We start from the raw sequence: 20,380 nt of genomic DNA, 5'->3' as shown, positions 1-20,380 counted from the left end.
TACGAAGATTTTAGCGGACGAATGTAATACTATCTCTATATCAAAATATAAGACTTTTTTAGGCTAAACAAACTACAAAAATGCCTTATATCATGTTTTTTTTTTGAGAAAAGCTGGTCTTATATTTTGATACGAAGGGAGTAAAAGATGTTCAACCATGGCTAGCCTACTAGAATTAATGTTTATACTCCCGTTGTAACGCACCGGCAAATTATCTTTTTTTCTTGAGGCAACGGGCAAATTATCTAGTCACCACAAAAGAAGATAAGAGTGACATTTATAAGGGCACGCTACAACAAGTGACTTCACACTTTTCTGGGCCTCGGCTGTGCGAGGCCCAGACGTGTCATTTGAGGTCATGTTTTGCAAGCCTGGCCTAAACCTAGCCCGGCCCAGACAATACCCCAAAGTCTTGCGGTTGGTGTTGGGTCGCTTGAGGAGTTGAGGGTGAGCCTAAAAAGTGCTTCTAATCGGAATCGCGTCTCCCTCGCTCGCGCGCCGTCCCGTTGGTCCCAGTCCCACATGCCAGCCACGGCCCTCGAACGAAACTCCAGGCTTCCGCCGCATTCTCTCCCGCGATTCGAAACCAAAACCCTCGCCATCCCATTCCCCTTCCTCTCCGGAGCTGCGAGCAGAGGGCGGCGGCGGCGTGAGGCGGAGGGCGCGGAACGAATTGGGGATCCTGCACCGAGGAGCCCGATTCCACCGGTAAATCCGGTCCCGCCCTGTTCGATCCGACCTCACCCGCTCCACCCAATTCGGTTTTAGTTCGAACCGAGAACACCGCGTACGGCGACTGCTCTCCTCGCCCAAGTAAACCGGAATTAGGGGCAGCGCCAAGCAATTGCATGGAAATTAATCGTCGCCGCGTTCTGTTTTGTTGACAGGTCAACCTGGGCGAACCGGTGCAGATTTTGGGGCTAGGTATTCAGATTCACCATCGTGCAGCTTAGCACCGAACCTCGACCTCAAGGATCTGTTGTTCTTCAGCCAGTGAGCACCGAGCTTGGCTTGCAAGCGCAGCTCACTGGTTCTGATCATGGATGCCAATTCTGTCGGCACTGATGTATCTGCTGATCATGTCATTGCCGAGTTGCTCGAGATGGGGTTCGAGTTCGACAAGATCAGCGAAGCCATTGGTGTTGTCGGTCCGTGCCGTGCTGACGTGGTGGAGTTTGTGCTGAATGGTTCTGGTAGTGTACAAAGAAAGCCAGGCGGGGGGTCTCAAAGACGCTCTTCTGACAGGAGTGCTAGACTGGCTAATCCCAGGGGGAAATTTAAGCAGTCTAGCATTACTTATCATATCGCGTCAACCACTGGCAGTAAAACCGAGTCTTGTGGCGAGGAGCCAAGTACCTCATATTCTTGTTTAGCGGCCAACATGAACCCTGCATTGACTGCTGCTATCTGTTTAAAACCAAAGCCTGAACATCAGACTTTGCTTGATGATTCAAGAGGCGAGTTTGACTGGGCTGACAAAATTAGTGCTGTTTTGCAAAAGCATTTCGGATTCTCCTGTGTGAAGGGTTTCCAAAAGGAAGCCTTGGATGCTTGGTTTGCTCACAAGGATTGTCTTGTTCTAGCAGCAACTGGATCAGGTAGTTTATTATTGTATATTCTCTATATTGTTATGCAAGGTTTGAGGCACCTGTAATAAAATGAATGATGTGAAAATGACCATGTTGGCAGGGAAGTCACTTTGCTTTCAGATTCCAGCTCTTTTGACTACGAAGGTTGTGGTGGTGATCTCACCCTTGATTAGTTTGATGCACGACCAGTGCCTAAAACTTGCAAAACATGGGATATCAGCATGCTTCCTTGGATCAGGGCAACCAGATAATCGTGTTGAGGGCAAAGCCATGGCTGGCATGTATAAGATTATTTATGTTTGCCCCGAGACAGTTTTAAGGTAATCATTCTGCTTTTGATTGCTAAAATTGATACATCCGTTGCCATGCTTACTCCGGAAGTTCTTTACATGCAGACTGATGGAACCATTGAAGAAACTTGCCGAAAAACCAGGGATTGCACTTTTTGCCATTGACGAGGTTCATTGTGTTTCTAAATGGGGTCACGATTTCCGACCCGACTATAGGTCTGCTCTTGTATTCAATACCCTATATTGAAGGTGCAAATCAGTATCTAGCACTGTTTTTCATCATTACTTGTTAGTTTGTGACTTGCACTTCAGTGAGATAATATTTGGTTTGGTACTTAAGAACCAACCACACTCTTCTATGTTCTTGCAGTGTTTTACAGCTCTAGTACTTAAGTAAACAATTATCTCCCGCTACAGGAAACTATCTGTGCTTCGACAAAATTTCTGTTCCAGCAAATTGAAGTTCTTGGAACATGATATTCCTTTGATGGCATTGACTGCTACTGCAACTCTCCCGGTACGAGAAGACATTCTCAAGTCCTTGAAAATGTCAGGACATACAGTGGTTGTCTTGACGTCCTTTTTCCGACAAAACCTTCGATTTAATGTGAGTAAATCTTTTTTATTTTGTCATGTTCTGTCCAGAGGATTACATTGTGGTATGGTGTGTCAAGCTGTAGAGTTGGAATCCCCTTGATCTTATTAACCACTAAAATACATGCAAGAGGAGTTGAATGAATGGTTGGGATGTACAATTGTGTTGGTATATCTAATAACAAATGGTTTGGTGTGCATAGCCATAGATGGACACCTGAATGTGCATTCGCTTAAATGCCTTACTAGGATCCAAATACCTTCATTTCTTGTAATTTAACTATTCTTTCCTTTGGAGTGGTGGATAGTTGGAGCTACACAGGTGAATTGCAGTCTTTTAAAGCTTCCTGCCGATTGTCTCATGCACCCCCCTGTTTCTGGTTGTAGGTAAAGCACAGTAAAACCTCTGCCTCATCATATGGAAAGGACTTTCAAGAACTAATAGGGACTTACAATGCTTCAAGGAATTTCAGGGGGAAAAGCCAGAAAATTCTTCATGAAGTTGAGCCTGAGTCTGAAAGCAGCTCATACGAGTCACTAGATGATAGTGCATCAGATGACGAAGATGCAATTTCTGATAAAACTAAACTTGCCAAGTCTTTCGTAAAAGAAAATGCTGAACATGAGCTGGATCAGTATCCTGGAGTAGATGATTTTGATGGTAATTAACGAGTCATCTGTTAACAGTTATAGGATTACTTGTTTTTTAGAGGATGTTGTATTGCTTCATTTACTTAAAGAAAACAAACTGCTGACCTTACTTTTGAACTTAGTTCACATTTTTTGAAGCAGCTGTATAAGAAGTTTTTAAGAACGTAAACCCAGTTTCTAACCTCAGTATGATTATTGATGCTTCATAGGATACATGCTAATAGTGTTTTTGAAGATATTTATTCATCTTTGTGTAGTCTAATGTATGCTTCTGACTGACAGTTGAGTTTCTCTTATAGTTTCATGTGGAGAGTTCCTTGAAAGCTCGCGACCTGAGAGCTTTGCATTTCCTGTTCAATCTGCTGAAACTAGTTCATCAGAAAGTTTGGATCAAGGTCCTACAATTGTTTATGTACCCACGAGGAAAGGAACTGTGGAACTAGCTAACTATCTGTGCAAATCAGGCCTCAAAGCTGCAGCGTATAATGCAAAGGTTGGCACCACCTACTGGAACATGCTACTTTTGTATAAGAGAACAGCTTAAATGTTTGCAGACTGCAGACATATTATCTGTTCTCTTAATATATGCAGACCTGTGCCTTTTTTTGAAGCTATCTGACAATTCTTTCCAGATGCCTAGATCACATTTGAGGCAGGTGCACGAGCAGTTCCATAGCAATGCCTTAGAGGTAACCATAACTATGTTCATATTTTTAATTTCATACATGACTGGAATATGCTATGGAAGGTTGCTCTCTTCCATTTATAGATGCAATTACTTATTACTCTGTGCTCAACTGCTGTTGTGCATATTTATTTTGAGATAGCATCGTTGATAAGGGGCTTAGGATTTCCCATGTTGTACATCTCAAAGTGATAACTGTTCATACTTCCATAAGTCTGACTTGGTTCCCATTCAGATATTGGGACTTATAACTGATATAAGATGCACATTTTCTAATGTATTGATGTAATGCCCTGGATCTCGATCTGGTAATTTTGGGGAGAAAGGAGAGAACAGAGTAGGTGAGGGAGAGACTTGGAGGAAGGGAAAGGTTTCATTCATTACTCGCTGCCGATCTGATCGGTGCCTCGCACATATGTAGCTGCCCTTCCTGGGCTACCCTTACACGGCCTCCGGCCCACACACGCACACCTGGCCCAAGGTCAACACACACACTCAGCGTTGCAGTCAGTTATCTGAATAACTGACTGCACTAGTTCAGTCCGCTACTGATGCATTAGTAGGCGCGACATTGTCCTCCTCTTGCGATGGAGCTCCGTCCCAGATACAGGCTGATGGGTAGCGCTGGCGACGAACGTCATAATCTTCCCAAGTGGTGGCTGATGGCGGCATGTTTGCCCACTGAACACGGAGTTGCACAACAGGTGCATCACCCTTCATCATCCTCCGCTCCAAGATGGCGACGGGCTCCGTGTCACCACCGGTGAGATCGGGCACTCGCGGCAGCTCTGCGAAGAGTGGAGTGTAGTCTGGAGTGAATGGCTTGAGCTGGGAGACGTGAAATACCGGATGGATGCGGCTGTCTGGAGGCAATTGCAGGCGATATGCCAGGGTTCCAATCCGCTCTGTCACCTCGAAAGTGCCGAAGAACTTGTAGGAGAGCTTGCGGCACGGGCGGTTGGCGACGGTTGATTGCGCGTACGGCTGCAGTTTGAGGAGAACTTGTTCGCCGACGTCGAAGGCGCGTTCCACGCGGTGGCGGTCGGCTTGTTTCTTGAAGCGAGCTTGGGCGCGCGCGAGCTGGGCGCGCAGCATCCGCCCAGGTTCGGTTCCTTGCCGTACAACGCCTTGAACGGGGAACACTTGAGCGAAGAGTGGTGAGCGGAGTTGTACCAGAACTCTGCCGCGGGAAGCCACTTGCGCCATTGCCGCGGCGTGTCGTGTACCGCGCACCGCAGGTACATCTCAAGGCATTGGTTGACGCGCTCCGTCTGGCCGTCCGTCTCCGGGTGGTACGCCATGGAGTAGAGCAGTTTTGTTCCGGCGGCGGCGAGCAATTCACGCCATATGGCGCTGGTGAAAATCTTGTCGCGATCCGAGACGATGGAGTGAGGAACCCCGTGTAGCTTGATGACATGTTCCCAGAATGCTCGGGCGACTTGAGCTGCGGTGAAGGGATGATGGAGCGGGATGAAGTGCGCGTACTTGGTTAGGCGACCGACCATGACCATGATGGCGTCAGACCCCTCGGACTTGGGCAACCCCTCGACGAAATCCATTGTCAAATCATGCCATGGTTCGGTGGGAATTGGTAGAGGTTGAAGCTTGCCTGCCGGATGTGTGTGCTCGTGCTTGGCATGTTGACAGCCGGCGCACTGTTTGACAAAATCCTCCATGGCACGCTTCAGGCCCGGCCACGCGAAGAGCTTCCGCACGCGATGATACGTGGCCGCTGACAACACTATGATGCAGAGCGGCGATCAGCTTGGTTTGCAGCGTGGAATTGGCTCCAATCCACAGGCGCCCACGCTGTCGGATCACGCCGTTCTGGAGTGTGCGCCCCTGGTCATCTGAAGTGGTGGCTGCCAGCTTGGCCAGCAGTTCTTGCGATTCAGGGTCGGTCTTGTAGGAGTTGGCGACCTCTTGCAACCATTGTGGCTGGCAGACTGACAGCGCGTCGAGTGCCAGCAAATGTCCGACCCTGGAGAGTGCATCTGCGGCACCGTTGTCGACACCCTTCTTGTACCGGAAGGTGAATTGCAAGCCCACCATCTTGGGCATGACCTTGCGCTGCAGCTCAGTCACCAGCTACTGATCGCCGAGCGTGCAGAGGCTCTTGTGGTCGGTGACGATTTCAAATGGGGCGCGCTGCAGATAGGGCCTCCACTTGTCGATGGCCATCATAATGGCTAGGAATTCCTTTTCATACGTTGACAACTTCTGGTTCTTGACCCCCAAGGCCTTGCTGAGGTAGGCGACGGGGTGGCCGTCCTGGGTGAGCACCGCGCCCACTCCCGTGTCGCACGCGTCGGTCTCGATGGCGAAGGGGCGTGAGAAATCCGGAAGCGCCAGCACTGGTGTGCTCACCATGGCTTGTTTGAGCATGTCGAACGCCTGCTGGGCCTTGTCGCTCCACTCGAATCCCTTCTTGGTCAAGAGCTGGGTGAGCGGCTTCGCGATGATGCCATAGTGTGGGACGAACTTGCGGTAGTAGCCGGTGAGGCCAAGTAAACCTCGCAGTTCGGTTGGTGTGGAGGGCACCGGCCAGGCTTGCATGGCGCTCGTCTTGCTTGTGTCGGTGGCGACTCCGTCCTTTGAAATGACGTGGCCCAGGTACTCGATGCTCTTCTGAGCGAACGAACACTTCGACGCCTTGGCGAACAGCTGATGCTCGCGGAGCAACTCGAGCGTGAGGCGCAAATGTTGTTCATGTTCCTGCAGATCAAGACTGAAGACCAATATGTCGTCAAGGAAAATGATGATGAACTTACGGACGTAGCGGCCAAATATGATGTTCATCAAGCATTGGAAGGTGGCCGGTGCGTTGCAAAGGCCAAACGGCATCACCCTGAAGTGATAATGCCCGTGGTGGGTTTTGAATGCAGTTTTTGCTTCATCCTCCTCGCGCATATGAATCTGATGATACCCTGCGCGGAGGTCAATCTTGGAGAAGTATTGCGCTCCCGCGAGCTCGTCCAGAAGTTCATCCACAATGGGCAGTGGAAATTTGTTCTTCACGGTAGCAGAATTCAGTCGGCGAAAGTCAACACAGAAGCGCCAGCTCCCATCCTTTTTCTTCACCAACAGGACTGGGGCGGCGTACGGACCCATGCTATGAGCAATGACACCCGACTACAACATCTCGTGCACCTGTTTCTCGATCTCATCTTTCTGCGCGGGTGAGTAACGGTATGGTTTGGTGTTGATGGGCGTGGTGCCTGGCTCCAGGTGTATGCCGTGGTCATACTGACGATGAGGAGGCAGTGACTTTGGTTCGGCAAACACATCTTGATATTCAGAGAGCACCTTCTGAATTTTGGGAGGTATTGACTCAGTGTTCTCCTTAGCTGGTGGCTCGACAGTAACTAGCGCTGCCGTCCAGATATCATTGGCGACTTCCATCCGGTGAAGTTCATAAGCATCCAGTCCAGCCGTGGGAGAGAGATTGGTGGTGCGAACCCCTTGCAGCTGCACCATTTTGCCCTCTGTCTTGAAGGAGATCCGCTTCAGTTTCCAGTGGCAGTTCATCGGGTTGTGGGCAGATAGCCAATCCATGCCCAAAACTGCGTCATATGCGCTCAGCTGCAGTACCCGTAGATCAGTGTGGAACGTGTGTCCTGGCACTTGCCACGCCAACTGCTTCACCATCTTGTTACAGAGCAGACGTTGGCCATTTGCTACCCGAACAGAGACGGGCGGCAGTGTTTGGGTTTCGACAGCTATGCGCTGAATGAACGCCTCGCCGACAAAGCTATGAGAGCTGCCCGAGTCCACCAAAAGCAGCATCACTTGATCGCCCACTTGTGCGCGAAGACGAACGGTGGATGGCGCGTCCTTGCCGGAAATCGCGTGCTGTGATAAGGTACAGAACTCTGGCTCCGGGAGGGCCGGCTCATCGAGCAACTGCAGCGCGTGCACGGTGTCATCCGAGAGGATCTCACCGAAATCGCCCACCTCGATCATCAGAATTTGTCCGGTGCGCTTGCATTGATGTTCGCGGGAATACTTGTCGCCACAGCGAAAACATAGTCCATTGGCTCGCCTGAATTCCCGTAGCTGCCGCTCACGTGCATACTCATCGCCGCCCGGTCGTGGGGGAGGCGCTGCACGCCCTTGGTTGGGGTTGGGTGTTGCTAGAGGTGGTCTGCCAACTGGAACGATGCGCGGGCGCTGCAACCGTTGCTTCTCCAGTTCTTCTTCCTGAATCCTCGCGAACACAGCCGCTCGCGTGATGCTTGTTGGGGCCTGCAAACGGACGCCCAAACGCAATTCGTCCTTCAGACCAAGGAGGAACTAGGAGATGAAGAATTGCGTGCTCAAGGTTGGATCCAGAGACAGCAGGTGGTACATGGAGGTCTCAAATTGCTGACGGTACTCCTGCACACTCCCTGTTTGACGCAGTTGCACGAGCTGATGCATTTGGGCTTCGAATTCTTCAGGTCCGAACTCTGCTTCCACCGCTGTTCGGAATGCCGGCCACGACAGAGCAGGATGCGTCTGACGGTACGCCTGAAGCCACATTGCAGCGAGCCCATCCATGTACAGGCCGGCGGTGGTGACCCAACTGTGCTGCGGCACCCGGTAGAGCTCGAAGTAAGAGAGACAACGCTCCAGCCAGATGTGCGGCGCCTCGCCGTCGAAGCGGGGGAAGTCGTGCTTGGGCGGCTTGGTGTAGTGCTCGGCGCCACGCTCGTACGCTGTGGGCGAATTTTGCAGCAGCAGGGGTGGCCCGTGGTTGACGAGCCGAGCGAACGGCAATTGGGCTGCGCCCTCCGTGTAGAGCGGTGGTGGCGGAGGTGGGCGGGTCGTCGGAGGCAGAGGTGGTGGCGCGGGGTGGAAGGAGCCTGAGGTCGTCGATGTCCCCGACGCAGATGCCCCAGGGTTGCTTGCCGCGGCGGGATCGGAAGGCGGAGGAGATTTGCGAGCCTCGTCCACATCTGCCTGTGTCAGATCAATTTGCTTCGCCAAGTGCTTGAGCTCGGTGGAGACTTGGTCGTTGTAGGCGACTTGCGCTTGGTGGCGCTCGTCGGCGGTCTTCTGGCTGGCGTCGAGGCGGCGGAGGATGGTCTCGAGGAGACCCTGCATCTTGTCCATGGTCTCCGTCATCTTGTCCAGCACGCGGCGGGTCTGCGCTGAGGGCTTGGACGGCGCCGTGGTCGCGCTCGGGATCGAGGCGAACCCCGAGTAGGATTTCGAGCGAGCTCGCCGGGGCGGCTCGCACCTAGCTCGGTGGGTGTTACCGCCTGATCGAGAGGACGCGGCGGGCAGCGGCGGCGGCGGATGATGGGGAAATTTTTTTAGGGAAGGCTCTGATTACCAGATTGTAATGCCCTGGATCTCGATCTGGGAATTTGGGGGAGAAAGGAGAGAACAGAGTAGGTGAGGGAGAGACTTGGAGGAAGGGAAAGGTTTCATTCATTACTCGCTGCCGATCTGATCGGTGCCTCGCACATATGTAGCTGCCCTTCCTGGGCTACCCTTACACGGCCTCCGGCCCACACACGCACACCTGGCCCAAGGCCAACACACACACACTCAGCGTTGCAGTCAGTTATCTGAATAACTGACTGCACTAGTTCAGTCCGCTACTGATGCATCAGTAGGCGCGACAATTGATGCTTGATGGCACTTCTTTCTCTACAATTCTTGTTCAGCACAAATGGCCACTTTATAAATCCCAACAAAACTATATATTAGATATATCCCATGTTATTAACATTCTTTAGTGTTATGCCAAGCCCTTGAGAAAATGGCTTCAACTAAAGTGATAAATCTCCTGAATCTTGATATTACATGTCTCATGCTTTACTATACTTGGAACTGGGCATCGAGCAGTTAACTAGTGGGGTGCGACCGGCTCACGCCCAGCCCTCCACCCCCGTTCAAGCCTTGGGCTCCGCATGGTGTGTGCCTCAGTTGTTTCTTGTTAATAACTGTTGGCCTCGTTTTTTTTTCTGTATTATACTTCCTCCGTTCCTAAATATAAGACCTTTTAGAGAATCCACTATGGACTACATACGGAGCAAAATGAGTGAATCTACACTCAAAAATATGTCTATATACATCTGTATGTAGTTCATAATGGAATCTCTAAAAGGTCTTATATTTAGGAACGGAGGGATTACTTAATTATTAACTGAAACCTTCTCATGTTATCAATATTTTATCATTTCTTGCACTATCCATATCAGGGATGAATCTGGTCTCCCAAGTTTCCAAGTTTTCATAACTCTGTGTGCAATACATCATCAAATTTCCTATTTAAACTCTAAAACCCTATCATGCACTTATGCCAAAAGTGAATGCTGGTTCCCTGGACACCAAATAATTTCCTTCAGTCTCTCAAACTTTGCTGAACCCTTCAGTCCTCTGTGGCCTATTTCTAATGACCTAATCCTCTTTATACAGGTTGTTGTGGCTACTATAGCATTTGGCATGGGAATTGACAAATCAAATGTCAGAAGAATTATTCACTACGGTTTACCGCAGGTTAGTTTGGCCTCCAGTGGTGTAGTACCTTCTGAACACTATTTTGCTGTTGACATGCGTGTATGTCTCTGAAAAATGCATGACTTTATTGTTCTGGACTTCTGATATACACAGAAAAATGTTTTCACTAACAAATACCTAGAAGGCTCATATGTCATATGCATCCAAAGATCTGCTCTGACAGTGCTTTTTTTTTGCGACAAGCTCTGATAGTGTGGATGTTAGGCAGAACGAGACATTTAGAGCTTATACGTATTAACATATATGTCGCATGTCGGCATGCCAAGCTTGAAATTTACAACCGCTGATTGGTTAGTGAACCACAACACTGAAAAATCAGTCCCAGGTTGGATTACTGACCTAACAATCTAATATCATGCAGAAAGACTAATTTAATTACTCTCTTTCTCTAGTTCAAATACATCCAAGTTGGGTTAACTTTTTTTTATCAGAAGTGTTAACTTTTGGTTGTGTTTATTCTTTATGTCTGAAGTTCTCTTGGCCCTTGTTAATCCAGAGTTTGGAAGCGTATTATCAAGAAGCTGGTCGTGCTGGTAGAGATGGAAAGTTGTCAGATTGCAGTGAGTTCTTATACTTCATACTTGCTGTAATGTTGTTTAGCTTGTTTCTGGATGCAATGAAGAAAATGATGAATCGTATGCTAACTAAAGAGTATTCATATGTATTGTATATGCTTACTTGCAACCAGTTCTAAAATCCGGGATGGTGAGTGAACTGGACATGAATTGATTCACCAGTTTGGTTGTTCAACTAGTGGTTCAGCCGGTCCGACTGTTGACTGCCAATCCTGATTTTTTATTGGCTTGGATCTTTTTTTTTCAAAGCAAAGGATGTTAAATTATTATAAAGCAATATTACTGTCAGTAGATTTTAGAGGGCCTTCACGCAAAAAGGAGTTTAAAGTACGTATTGGACCCCAAAGCTTTTGGTACCAAGCACTATTTTTATCCTTAGTTATGAAGCTTGCTTTATTCCTCTCTGCACAATTTCACTTGTTTCGTTTACATTGTTTATTTATTGGCAGCTTTATATTGTAATTTTATGAGAACACCGACACTGCTTCCTAACAAAAGAAGCGACGAACAGACAAGGGCAGCATATAGAATGCTACGGGATTGCTTTCAGTATGTCTCAGAACCATAAATTCAAACCCTGGTGATGGCCTAAAACGTATATTCATTAATTCTCGTGACTTAATCGCTATGTAAATTTTCTATATTGCAGCTATGCTTTGAACACTTCAACATGTAGAGCCAAAATACTAGTAAAGTACTTTGGTGAGGAATTTGGTCCTGACGGATGCAAAATGTACTTTTCTACTTTCTCCATGCATCTTCCCCTTATTTAATTGAAATAAGCACATGCTTCTTCCAGTTTCGTGGGTATTTAGTAGTACTATATGGTATAATTTAGAAATAAAACATACTACTCCCTTGTTCCTAAAAGACAAGTCATTTAAATTTTGTATCAAGTCAACCTCATTAAATTTGACCATGTTTATAGAAAAGAAACATCAACATCTACAATACCAAATCAATCTATTAAGAATATATGTATTAACATTGTATTTATTTGGTATAGTTGATGTTATTTTTCTGTAAACTTGTTCAAACTTAAGAAAGTTTAAAGCCGTCTGCAGCCTTAGATTACTTGTATCAGGCATTCTTCTAATAAAAATAAAGTCCAACGAACTACCACTTTCCTTGACAGGGACATGTGGGGCTCAGGCCTAGATGTCAGTGATTCAACAAGGATCTCTTTAAAACTTGCATTTTCGTCTGTGGCACGAATTAAATTCCTCATTTTAACTTTATTTCAACCAGTAGTTATGTGAGTGTCTATCTGACTTGGTTTTCACCTCAGGTGTGACGTCTGTATTAATGGCCCTCCTGAAATGCATGATTTCAAGGAAGAAGCAGTTGTGTTCATGAATGTGCTCCAAGCTCAAGCTGTGAGTACCTAATTTTAAGTTTGGTTGACCATATGTCCATATCCTACTCTAGTGCTGAACAGCTGATAAATGCGATGTGTATTACAATTGTATCCACTCTAATATCTCAGTAGCATATAAAGGTTTCTGTTTTCTGTTTTACCATCTTTAGAAGTTTGTGATCATTCTCCCTTGATAGTTCAAACAAGAGATTCTGTTTCAACAGAAAGGTGTGGTCTCACCGCCCTCCTGTCTTAAGGAATATGACATACTAATTCAGTAGGTGAGGAAGTGTATTAAGTTGATTGCTCTAGTGATAAATTTTCAATAAAGAAAAGCACAAATGGGAACAAATTATGCATGATTTACCACAGATCTTATAATCCCATTCCATTGTCGTAGTGTCAGGGTCTACTTTTCTGATGCTTTTGACTTACAAACTTAGTGTTAAAGGGATACTAGAGTTATTTTTATTATTAGAACTGGTTTGCATATCAGCGGTGGTGTCATTTTTTATTTCTGTTGGGCAGGGAACTTTCATGGAGGGATTTATTTACATTAGTCTATAGCTAGCCTGGCTAAGCTGTGGATATATAGACATATGTGTGGCTCCATGGAATCCTGGACCCAGCCTATAGGTCTTTATTGGTTTCCAAGTCTAGTTGGGTTAATTCAGAATCTGTGTAGATCTTTCCTAGTTTGAGCTGGTTCATATCATTCCTAAACTACCGCCAAGCTGTGCTATAGCAACAACAACAAAGCCTGTGCTATAAAGCTAGGCAATTAGGGTGTAATCAGCTGTCAACGAAATAAACAGAGAAAAAGGGAGGGTTTACCTCCAGAACAGATCTATCACCCAAAGGATCATGGCGCCCAAGCCTAAACTCTCTCGCCCTTGCCCTCATAACACCCGCGATCATCCCCTCCATAATCTAGGTCGTGACAACATGTTACAATTGTAGGATGCAAGAATGTCCATATTTTCCCCTGTTTTTCTTTACATAGTTTATCCACAGTACCCTTCCCATGGGATGTCCCTGTATAGGAAAATGTATAGGACAAGGAATTGGGATGATTTTGGTCTCTGCAATGTAATTTTGATTTATATTTTGCTAGTACCTTTGAACATTTGATACTGTTGGTACTTTTGAGTAATCTTTAACATGCATCCAGGGACAGGCAACTGAAGGCATGGACTACAACAGTACAGACTGTTATACATCTGGAAGGCGAAATATTGGGGCGGTGCCTGATTTCAGAATGGCAGTCAGTTATATAAGAGAGAAGGTTTGTGTTCTAATGCATTTCTTCATCTATTTTTTTTTTCAAACTGGGAGCGCTAAACAAAGACTTCTTGTCTTAAGCTTCACCATGCATGCGCAACACAAGTACTTAAATTATCTTTCACTTTTCACTTCCATTTGTACAAGTTTAAAAATTCCAGTCCTCAAATCTGTTCTTGTGACTAATATTTAGTTTTAGATTCCTAGGTTTGCCATGACAGACAAGATATGGTGGCAAGGGCTTGCTCGTATTTTAGAGGACGTGGGATACATACAGGAAGCAGCTGAAATTGTAAGCAATTTATTTCAGTAGTTTGATGCAGTAGTAATTTATTACTGGTGTGAATGTTGCAATGCTTACATGATGAGGTTGTCTCCCTACTCCTTCCCTAGAAAACAAATTGATGTTACTCCATTGTGCCTCACTTTTAGATTTGTTGCATTCGCGTGATGGGCAAACTAAGATTGAAATAGTAATAGCGAAAAGTTCTTTTTGACATGATGTTGGACACATGTTTGCTAGCGGGCAAGTGATTTACTTGGCCATGTTAAATCAGTTTCTTGATTGTTCAAGTGAAAGTCAGACATATTTCAAGGATGCTACAGTGCTACACACCATTGACATATTTAAATGTTAACTAAGCTAGTAATATTACTGACAAAAAATTTATCCTTCATCTCTAGGGAACTACCTTCTGCACATTGCATTCAATCACTTAGATCTAATGAGCTCAGATATTAAAATCCTAAAAAGTAGCCTGTCATTTGTCATTGATTATCACCTAAATTAGCATGTTACCAAATGACCAGTTACTAATTTTAAACCCAAAATATGTTAAATTTCGGAAACAAGAACATGCCAATTTATTTATTTATTTAATCACCAATGGTCGGACCCTTCCCCGGACCCTGCGCAAGCGGGAGTTACATGCACCGGGTTGCCCTTTTTATTTAATCACCAATGGAGACCAATGATAGGCTGCTGGCGGATTTCATTGCCAACCAACCACAGTCCACAGTAGAATCTTAAGCTAGCATATCACTTTTATGATATGTCAAGTAACTTCAGTTCACTTGGGTATCTTCATTTACCACCTGAATGCAATACCACCGATAATATTTCATAGTTACTCGCAAAAAAATAAAGTAATATTTCATAGTAAGCCCAGTAAATCTATGATGCAGTAACCTGTCGTTACCTATTTCATGCACAATCCAGTTGGCATAGAATCTTAAGGTAATGGAGAATGCATGACATATTCTGATTATGCATAAACAGAATCTTGATTTGCACTTCTTTTCTGCATTCTTTACAAGACCACCTGGTGGTCTTCCATTCTTTGGATGTTAAAGTTGGGGTGGGTATCTGATATGCCATACCCACAGTACCATATCTATGTTTATCCTTCTGTTAATAAGAAAAGGGTATTTTCAACCTTTCGTGGCACAGTATGGGGATGCTCAGAGATTACTAATATTCATTTTGTACGTCCTTGTTCACCATAATTAGATCAGGTGCCAGCGTCTTGGTTTACCATTTTTATCCGAAAGGCGACAGGTCGAAGCCTCTAATTTGGTTTCCCTTTTGTGTACTTCAGATCTTTTTGCTTACAGATGTAGTGATTCCATTATTCATTTCACGACCATAACAAGGAAACATTTTGCTGGTATCTGAGATCAAGTCTCTATACTGATGTAGCGATAGCAGAACTCTTACTGACAACAGATTCACACTAGTGCATTAGCGAGTACATAACTTAACTTCTAGATTCACTGTCATATATCATACTGTACCATCATACCGTGTAACGCTTGATGCCAGGTGACAGGCTACAGCATATCAGTGATGCTACCTGGTATAAAAAACACTATTGAAGGTGAACTAAAAGGCTAAGAAAATACTCCCGGTACCATTTTCCAGTCATCTCACAAGCTTGTCTGCGCACTTTGTTCTATTATTATTTTCCCTTCAGCCCTTCAGTACGCAATTCAGGATAGAATTATGCTGCATTAATTCTAATCTTGAAAATACGGGAAACCTATCTGATGGAAGGAATATAGTAAATGTTAATGCCATAATTTATATCGAATTTGTTATGGTTTAACACTGCATTACTTATTTGTTGGTACTTTATTATGTCACCCTGAGCTGTTGTGGCACAGTAATTCATTAGTTTATTTGCTAGACATCAGTTTGCGTTTATCACAGCTGATTAATGGACCCTCTTGCAGCCTCGTGTTCTAATCCAGCATCCAGAGCTGACAAGAGCCGGGTTAAATTTTCTGAGTTCACAACCAGACGAGGAAGGCTTATACGCATACCCTGATGCTGCTACGTTACTGGCGATTAGTAACCCAAAGTCCTTCTCTTCTTCCTCGGAGTGGGGCAGGGGTTGGGCAGATCCTGAGATACGCCGCCAGCGTCTTGCGGGGAAAACAGGAAGAAGGAAAAGGAAGAGGGGTTCTCGGAAGCAGCCTGCAGGTTTCACCACTGCTAAAGAGAGACTATCAGCAATACTCTCGAAGTCGAAACGCAGAAAGTGAGTGATGAGATCATGAGATGGCAAAACTATTCATTGGAGCTTGAAATGAAATAATCACATATAGCGAAGTTCAATTCTGCAGCAGTTTTTTTTACGGCAGCAGGCAGGTACAGGTTGCTAAATCTGACACAATCATTGTTCACACTGTCATACTCCATCTGTAAACAAATATAAGAGCATTTAGATCACTACTTTAGTGATCTAAACGATCTTATATTTCTTTACGGAGGGAGTACTTGTTTGGAGATCAGTTGGGATTTTTGTTTACTTGGAGATTGCCTACTAATCAGTTGATTTCACAAGTTTACCGCTGAGTGTTAGTTTTAAGTGTTTTTTATGGTTTCATTAGGGTAACTACTTGTAATAGCACAAATGAATGAGGTTACAGGTCACTATTTTGGCAGCCCATGCTCAGTCTGAACGTCGAGACACTGAGAAGTTTTTGACGAGAATTTCTTCATCATCTGTATCATCAACTGATTCATCTGAACAGTTGATCGTGTCGTCGGTTCCCACATCAAATCCATAGGGTTTTGTCAAACTGTATGTTCATCCATTTCCCAACTGTTTCGTGCAACCCGATCGTTGGGTCGACACGCAAGGGGCAAACGGGAACTTCTCTGCGCTGGATGGCCACGATGATTCCTACCGTCAGAATGAAAGAACGTGACTGGAGGTGTCTATCAGTCTATGTGTGTACGATGCCGTCGTTGTCCTGTTACCTGCAAAATGTCCCAACCTGTCGATGTAAGAGCATCCACATTCCTAGACGCTAGAGGTGGGAAAGATTGGATAAAAAAAGCTAAGCTAGTGATGTGGATGCTCTTGGACCTAAACTTTTTTTAATGTAAACCCTATCATCTACATGTGACATCATGCACAATAAGGTATTTTTGGCTTCTGTCTCGCCTAACCTGTGAGTTATTGAATAGCTCCAAGGATTTGGCCATTGCCAGGATCATTGCCAAATGCGGCGTTAATGTCCTGTACATTTTCATGTCAATCATTGGCCGAACGTTGGACGGGAACAAGAGAACCGCCTCTTTGTGAGATGGATACTCTACTTGGTACATTTTTTTAACACGGTACAATCACACATGCTCATATAAACACACATATAGTGACCCATATGAACGTAGGCACACACATCCTACCCTAAAAGTTCCTACAAGATACTGAGCCGGCAAGTCATCATAATGCCTCGTAATCGATAGAAATGTCTCCTTCCACGGTATGAACATCACCGGAAAGTCTGGATTAACACTACTTGGTACCTAGGATGGTCAAATTGATGACAGTCACGTACGTGTACACGCAGATGATTTATGCTCAACAGGATAATGATTCTTTTAAGAAGGATGACCCCCGGCCTCTGCATTAGGGAGATGCATGCGGCTATTTTATTGATTATTCTCGAGAACCTTATAAAGTAGTACAGCAATATGCCCGAATCCGCCATCTTGGCAACATCTGCCGATACTCCAATCCATATGATGAAGGGGTGCAAGCTGGGCCAAATACCCAGACCTCTCACCTAAGCCTAACATCTAAAGCCGGAGGCCCCGACCGAGCCACATACCGGGTCCGGGGCACAAATCGGTCCGACGCACTCACATATGTCGTCGCCGCCATCTTCCACTGGTCCATCTTCAGAGAGATTGAGGTGCCAACCTTGGCAGGTGCCTCCGCCATCGACGCCACCATGACGCCAAACGACGACCTCCATCTACGCGAGTCCATCTCCAAGCAACGGACGCAGATCCATGCTAGGGCCGCACCACCGCCGTCGCCCACCACCCACAAGCGCCACCCAGCCCCAAGGTTCCCAAAGCGGCGCCTTCAAGAAGGGAACAACGCTGTGAGCGCCGTCGCCGCGCAACAAAGTTAGGGCTTTCGCCCGGGAGACCTAGGGGAAGGGGAAGTGAGGGGATCAGTCCATACCGACGCCTCCAAGGAGGGGAACGACGCCCTCAGGCGTCGCCATCGACGCGGCCAGCCATGGCCGACTAGGGATTTCGCCCGAACTAGATCCCGCCACCAGCAGCGCCTCCTGTATAGAACGGCGACCCCAGGAAGCGCGGCCCGACGAGGCTGGCCCGCACGCCGAACAGGGGAGGAAGGGACGCGCCAGATCGCGCGCACCAGCCACCGCAGAAAACAGCCACCGGCCGCCAACGACCACCGGATCTCCGCCGCCCGCGCGGCCGGGATGACAGATCCACCACCCGCACGACTGCTAGCCGGCCGTGCCTTGCCAATGGAGTCGCCGCTCCAGATCCATGGTTCCCCACGCAGAGGCAGGGCAACCGAGGTGTGACGCCCGGATAATTAAGCTATAGTAATCCTTTGTTAAGGATGCAACGTCACTTCGATTTCTGTTGCTAATCTCGCGTTAGTTCGAAATCGTTTCAAATTCAAGATTCGAAATCAAGCAAACATTAAAAGTTTTCAAATGTCAAAACTAAAATGTTCTAAATATGTCAATAAATCATATGTAATATCGATGGAGAAACCACACTTTTATGAAGTGTTAAAATGCACTATAATAAATAAACTGTGTCAAAACAGTTATTCAAATACTCTAAAAATAATAAACAATTTCAAAACTATTTTATTTCAGTGATAAACTGTTTGTGGCAGTGGCATATTTATTAAAACTAAATTAAGAACTAGTTTTGTATTTCATTCAAACTATAAAAGGGTGAAACTAAGAGAAAACAGTAAAAGAAAATAAATAAAAGGAAAGAAATAAAATAAAACAAAAGAAAAACATAACCCCCCCACTAGGCCAACCGTGGCCCAGCTGGCCAGCCCAACTGGGCAAAGGCCCAGCCGCCCCCCTCGCACTCCCTTATCCCCCGGGCACCGAAACCCTAACCCCCACGAACCCCACTCACTCCTCCCTCTCTCCCCCGTCTGGATCGAGATCGGGGCAACCGTGCCCCCGACCGTAGCTCAGATGAAAATGTTCTGGATAATGTTGAATTAAATTAATTAAATAAATTCTAAAAATGATTTAAAACTTTAGAAAATCATATAAAATAAACCGTAGCTCAGATGAAAATACTTTCTACATGAAAGTTGCTCAGAACGACGAGACGAATCCGGATACGCAGCCCATTCGTCCGCCACACACCCCTAGCATATCGAACACGCAACTTTCCCCCTCCGGTTCATCTGTCCGAAAACGCAAAACACCGGGGATACTTTCCCGGATGTTTTCCTCCTTCGCCGGTATCACCTATCCCCGCGTTAGATTACCCCTGGCACTGCGTATTGCCTTGTTATATTTTGTGTGATGCTTTGTTTGTGTAACGCCCACGATGCGGCTATATCTCCCACGTGTCGAGGCACGACTTAGAGGCATAACCGCATTGTAGGTATTGTCGCAAGAAGGGTCATCTTCACACAATCCCATGTAATGAACAAGAATGGGATAACGAGAGTTGGCTTACAATCGCCACTTCACACAATACATAAATTAATTCATACATCATCCAAAATCCACACATAGACCGACTACGGTCAAATCCAAATGAAAGGAAGATAACCCCAAATGCTAGATCCCCGATCGTCCCAACTGGGCTCCACTACTGATCATCCAGAAACGAAAACATAGGAACGACCACGTTCCTCGTCGAACTCCCACTTGAGCTCGGTTGCGTCATCTGTACTGGTATCGTCGGCACCTGCAACTGTTTTGATAGAATCTGTGAGTCACGAGGACTCAGCAATCTCACACCCGCGAGATCAAGACTATTTAAGCTTATAGGAAAGGTTGGTGTAATGAGGTGGAGCTGCAGCAAGCACTAAGCATATATGGTGGCTAACATACGCAAAAGAGAGCGAGAAGAGAAGCATCGCAACGGTCGCGAAGCTAGAAATGATCAAGAAGTGATCCTGAAACTACTTACGTTCATGCATAACTCAAACCGTGTTCACTTCCTGGGCTCCGCCGAAAAGAAACCATCACGGCTACACACACGGTTGATGTATTTTAATTAAGTCAAGTGTCAAGTTCTCTACAACCGGACATTAACAAATTCCAATCTGCCTCATAACCGCGGGCACGGCTTTCGAAAGATAATACCCTGCAGGGGTGTCCCAACTTAGCCTATTATAAGCTCTCACGGTCAACGAAGGATAAACCTTCTCCCGGGAAGACCCGATCAGTCTCGGAATCCCGGTTTACAAGACATTTCGACAATGGTAAAACAAGACCAGCAAGACCGCCTGACTGTGCCGACAAATCCCGATAGGAGCTGCACATATCTCGTTCTCGGGGCACACCGGATGAGACAGGCT

The 20,380-nt window shown here is 46.1% G+C and overlaps 2 protein-coding genes across 5 annotated transcripts; one reads left to right on the top strand and one right to left on the bottom strand.

The window, feature by feature from the left end:
- The first annotated feature begins 462 nt into the window (after nucleotides 1-462).
- LOC109782353 (ATP-dependent DNA helicase Q-like SIM) lies at nucleotides 463-16,481 on the top strand. 4 transcript variants are annotated; one of them, XM_045233019.2, is made up of 17 exons: nucleotides 463-787; nucleotides 888-1,598; nucleotides 1,690-1,909; nucleotides 1,985-2,095; nucleotides 2,297-2,486; nucleotides 2,861-3,134; nucleotides 3,424-3,617; nucleotides 3,757-3,813; nucleotides 10,218-10,298; nucleotides 10,816-10,879; nucleotides 11,344-11,443; nucleotides 11,544-11,627; nucleotides 12,183-12,270; nucleotides 13,423-13,536; nucleotides 13,732-13,824; nucleotides 15,355-15,439; nucleotides 15,765-16,481. In XM_045233019.2, the coding sequence occupies exons 2-16, from the start codon at nucleotides 1,040-1,042 to the stop codon at nucleotides 15,424-15,426; spliced, it is 2,301 nt and encodes a 766-aa protein (XP_045088954.1). In that variant the 5' UTR covers nucleotides 463-787; nucleotides 888-1,039; the 3' UTR covers nucleotides 15,427-15,439; nucleotides 15,765-16,481. The 4 variants fall into 4 exon arrangements, with proteins under 4 accessions (XP_045088954.1, XP_020196554.1, XP_020196551.1 ...); XM_020340965.4 differs by lacking the exon at nucleotides 15,355-15,439 and having other exon boundaries at nucleotides 13,429-13,536; XM_020340962.4 differs by lacking the exon at nucleotides 15,355-15,439.
- LOC141041778 (uncharacterized) lies at nucleotides 6,870-9,485 on the bottom strand. The gene has a single exon (XM_073509001.1). The coding sequence runs from the start codon at nucleotides 7,770-7,772 to the stop codon at nucleotides 6,942-6,944; it is 831 nt and encodes a 276-aa protein (XP_073365102.1). The 5' UTR covers nucleotides 7,773-9,485; the 3' UTR covers nucleotides 6,870-6,941.
- Nucleotides 16,482-20,380: the final 3,899 nt, after the last annotated feature.

The sequence above is a fragment of the Aegilops tauschii genome, chromosome 1 (genome assembly GCF_002575655.3).
Source record: "Aegilops tauschii subsp. strangulata cultivar AL8/78 chromosome 1, Aet v6.0, whole genome shotgun sequence".
NCBI classification, from domain to species: Eukaryota; Viridiplantae; Streptophyta; class Magnoliopsida; order Poales; family Poaceae; genus Aegilops; species Aegilops tauschii.
The sequence above is the reverse complement of the archived record's forward strand: the minus strand, read 5'-3'. Positions and strand labels throughout refer to the sequence as shown.

Bases quoted from the DNA above. Each gene is read 5' to 3' on its own strand.
- LOC141041778 (XM_073509001.1), bottom strand. From the start codon at position 7,772: ATGATCGAGGTGGGCGATTTCGGTGAGATCCTCTCGGATGACACCGTG.
- LOC109782353 (XM_020340962.4), top strand. From the start codon at position 1,040: ATGGATGCCAATTCTGTCGGCACTGATGTATCTGCTGATCATGTCATT. The intron at 1,599-1,689 runs GTAGTTTATTAT...CCATGTTGGCAG, and splicing joins TCTAGCAGCAACTGGATCAG to GGAAGTCACTTTGCTTTCAG. The intron at 10,880-11,343 runs GTGAGTTCTTAT...ATTTATTGGCAG, and splicing joins TGGAAAGTTGTCAGATTGCA to CTTTATATTGTAATTTTATG.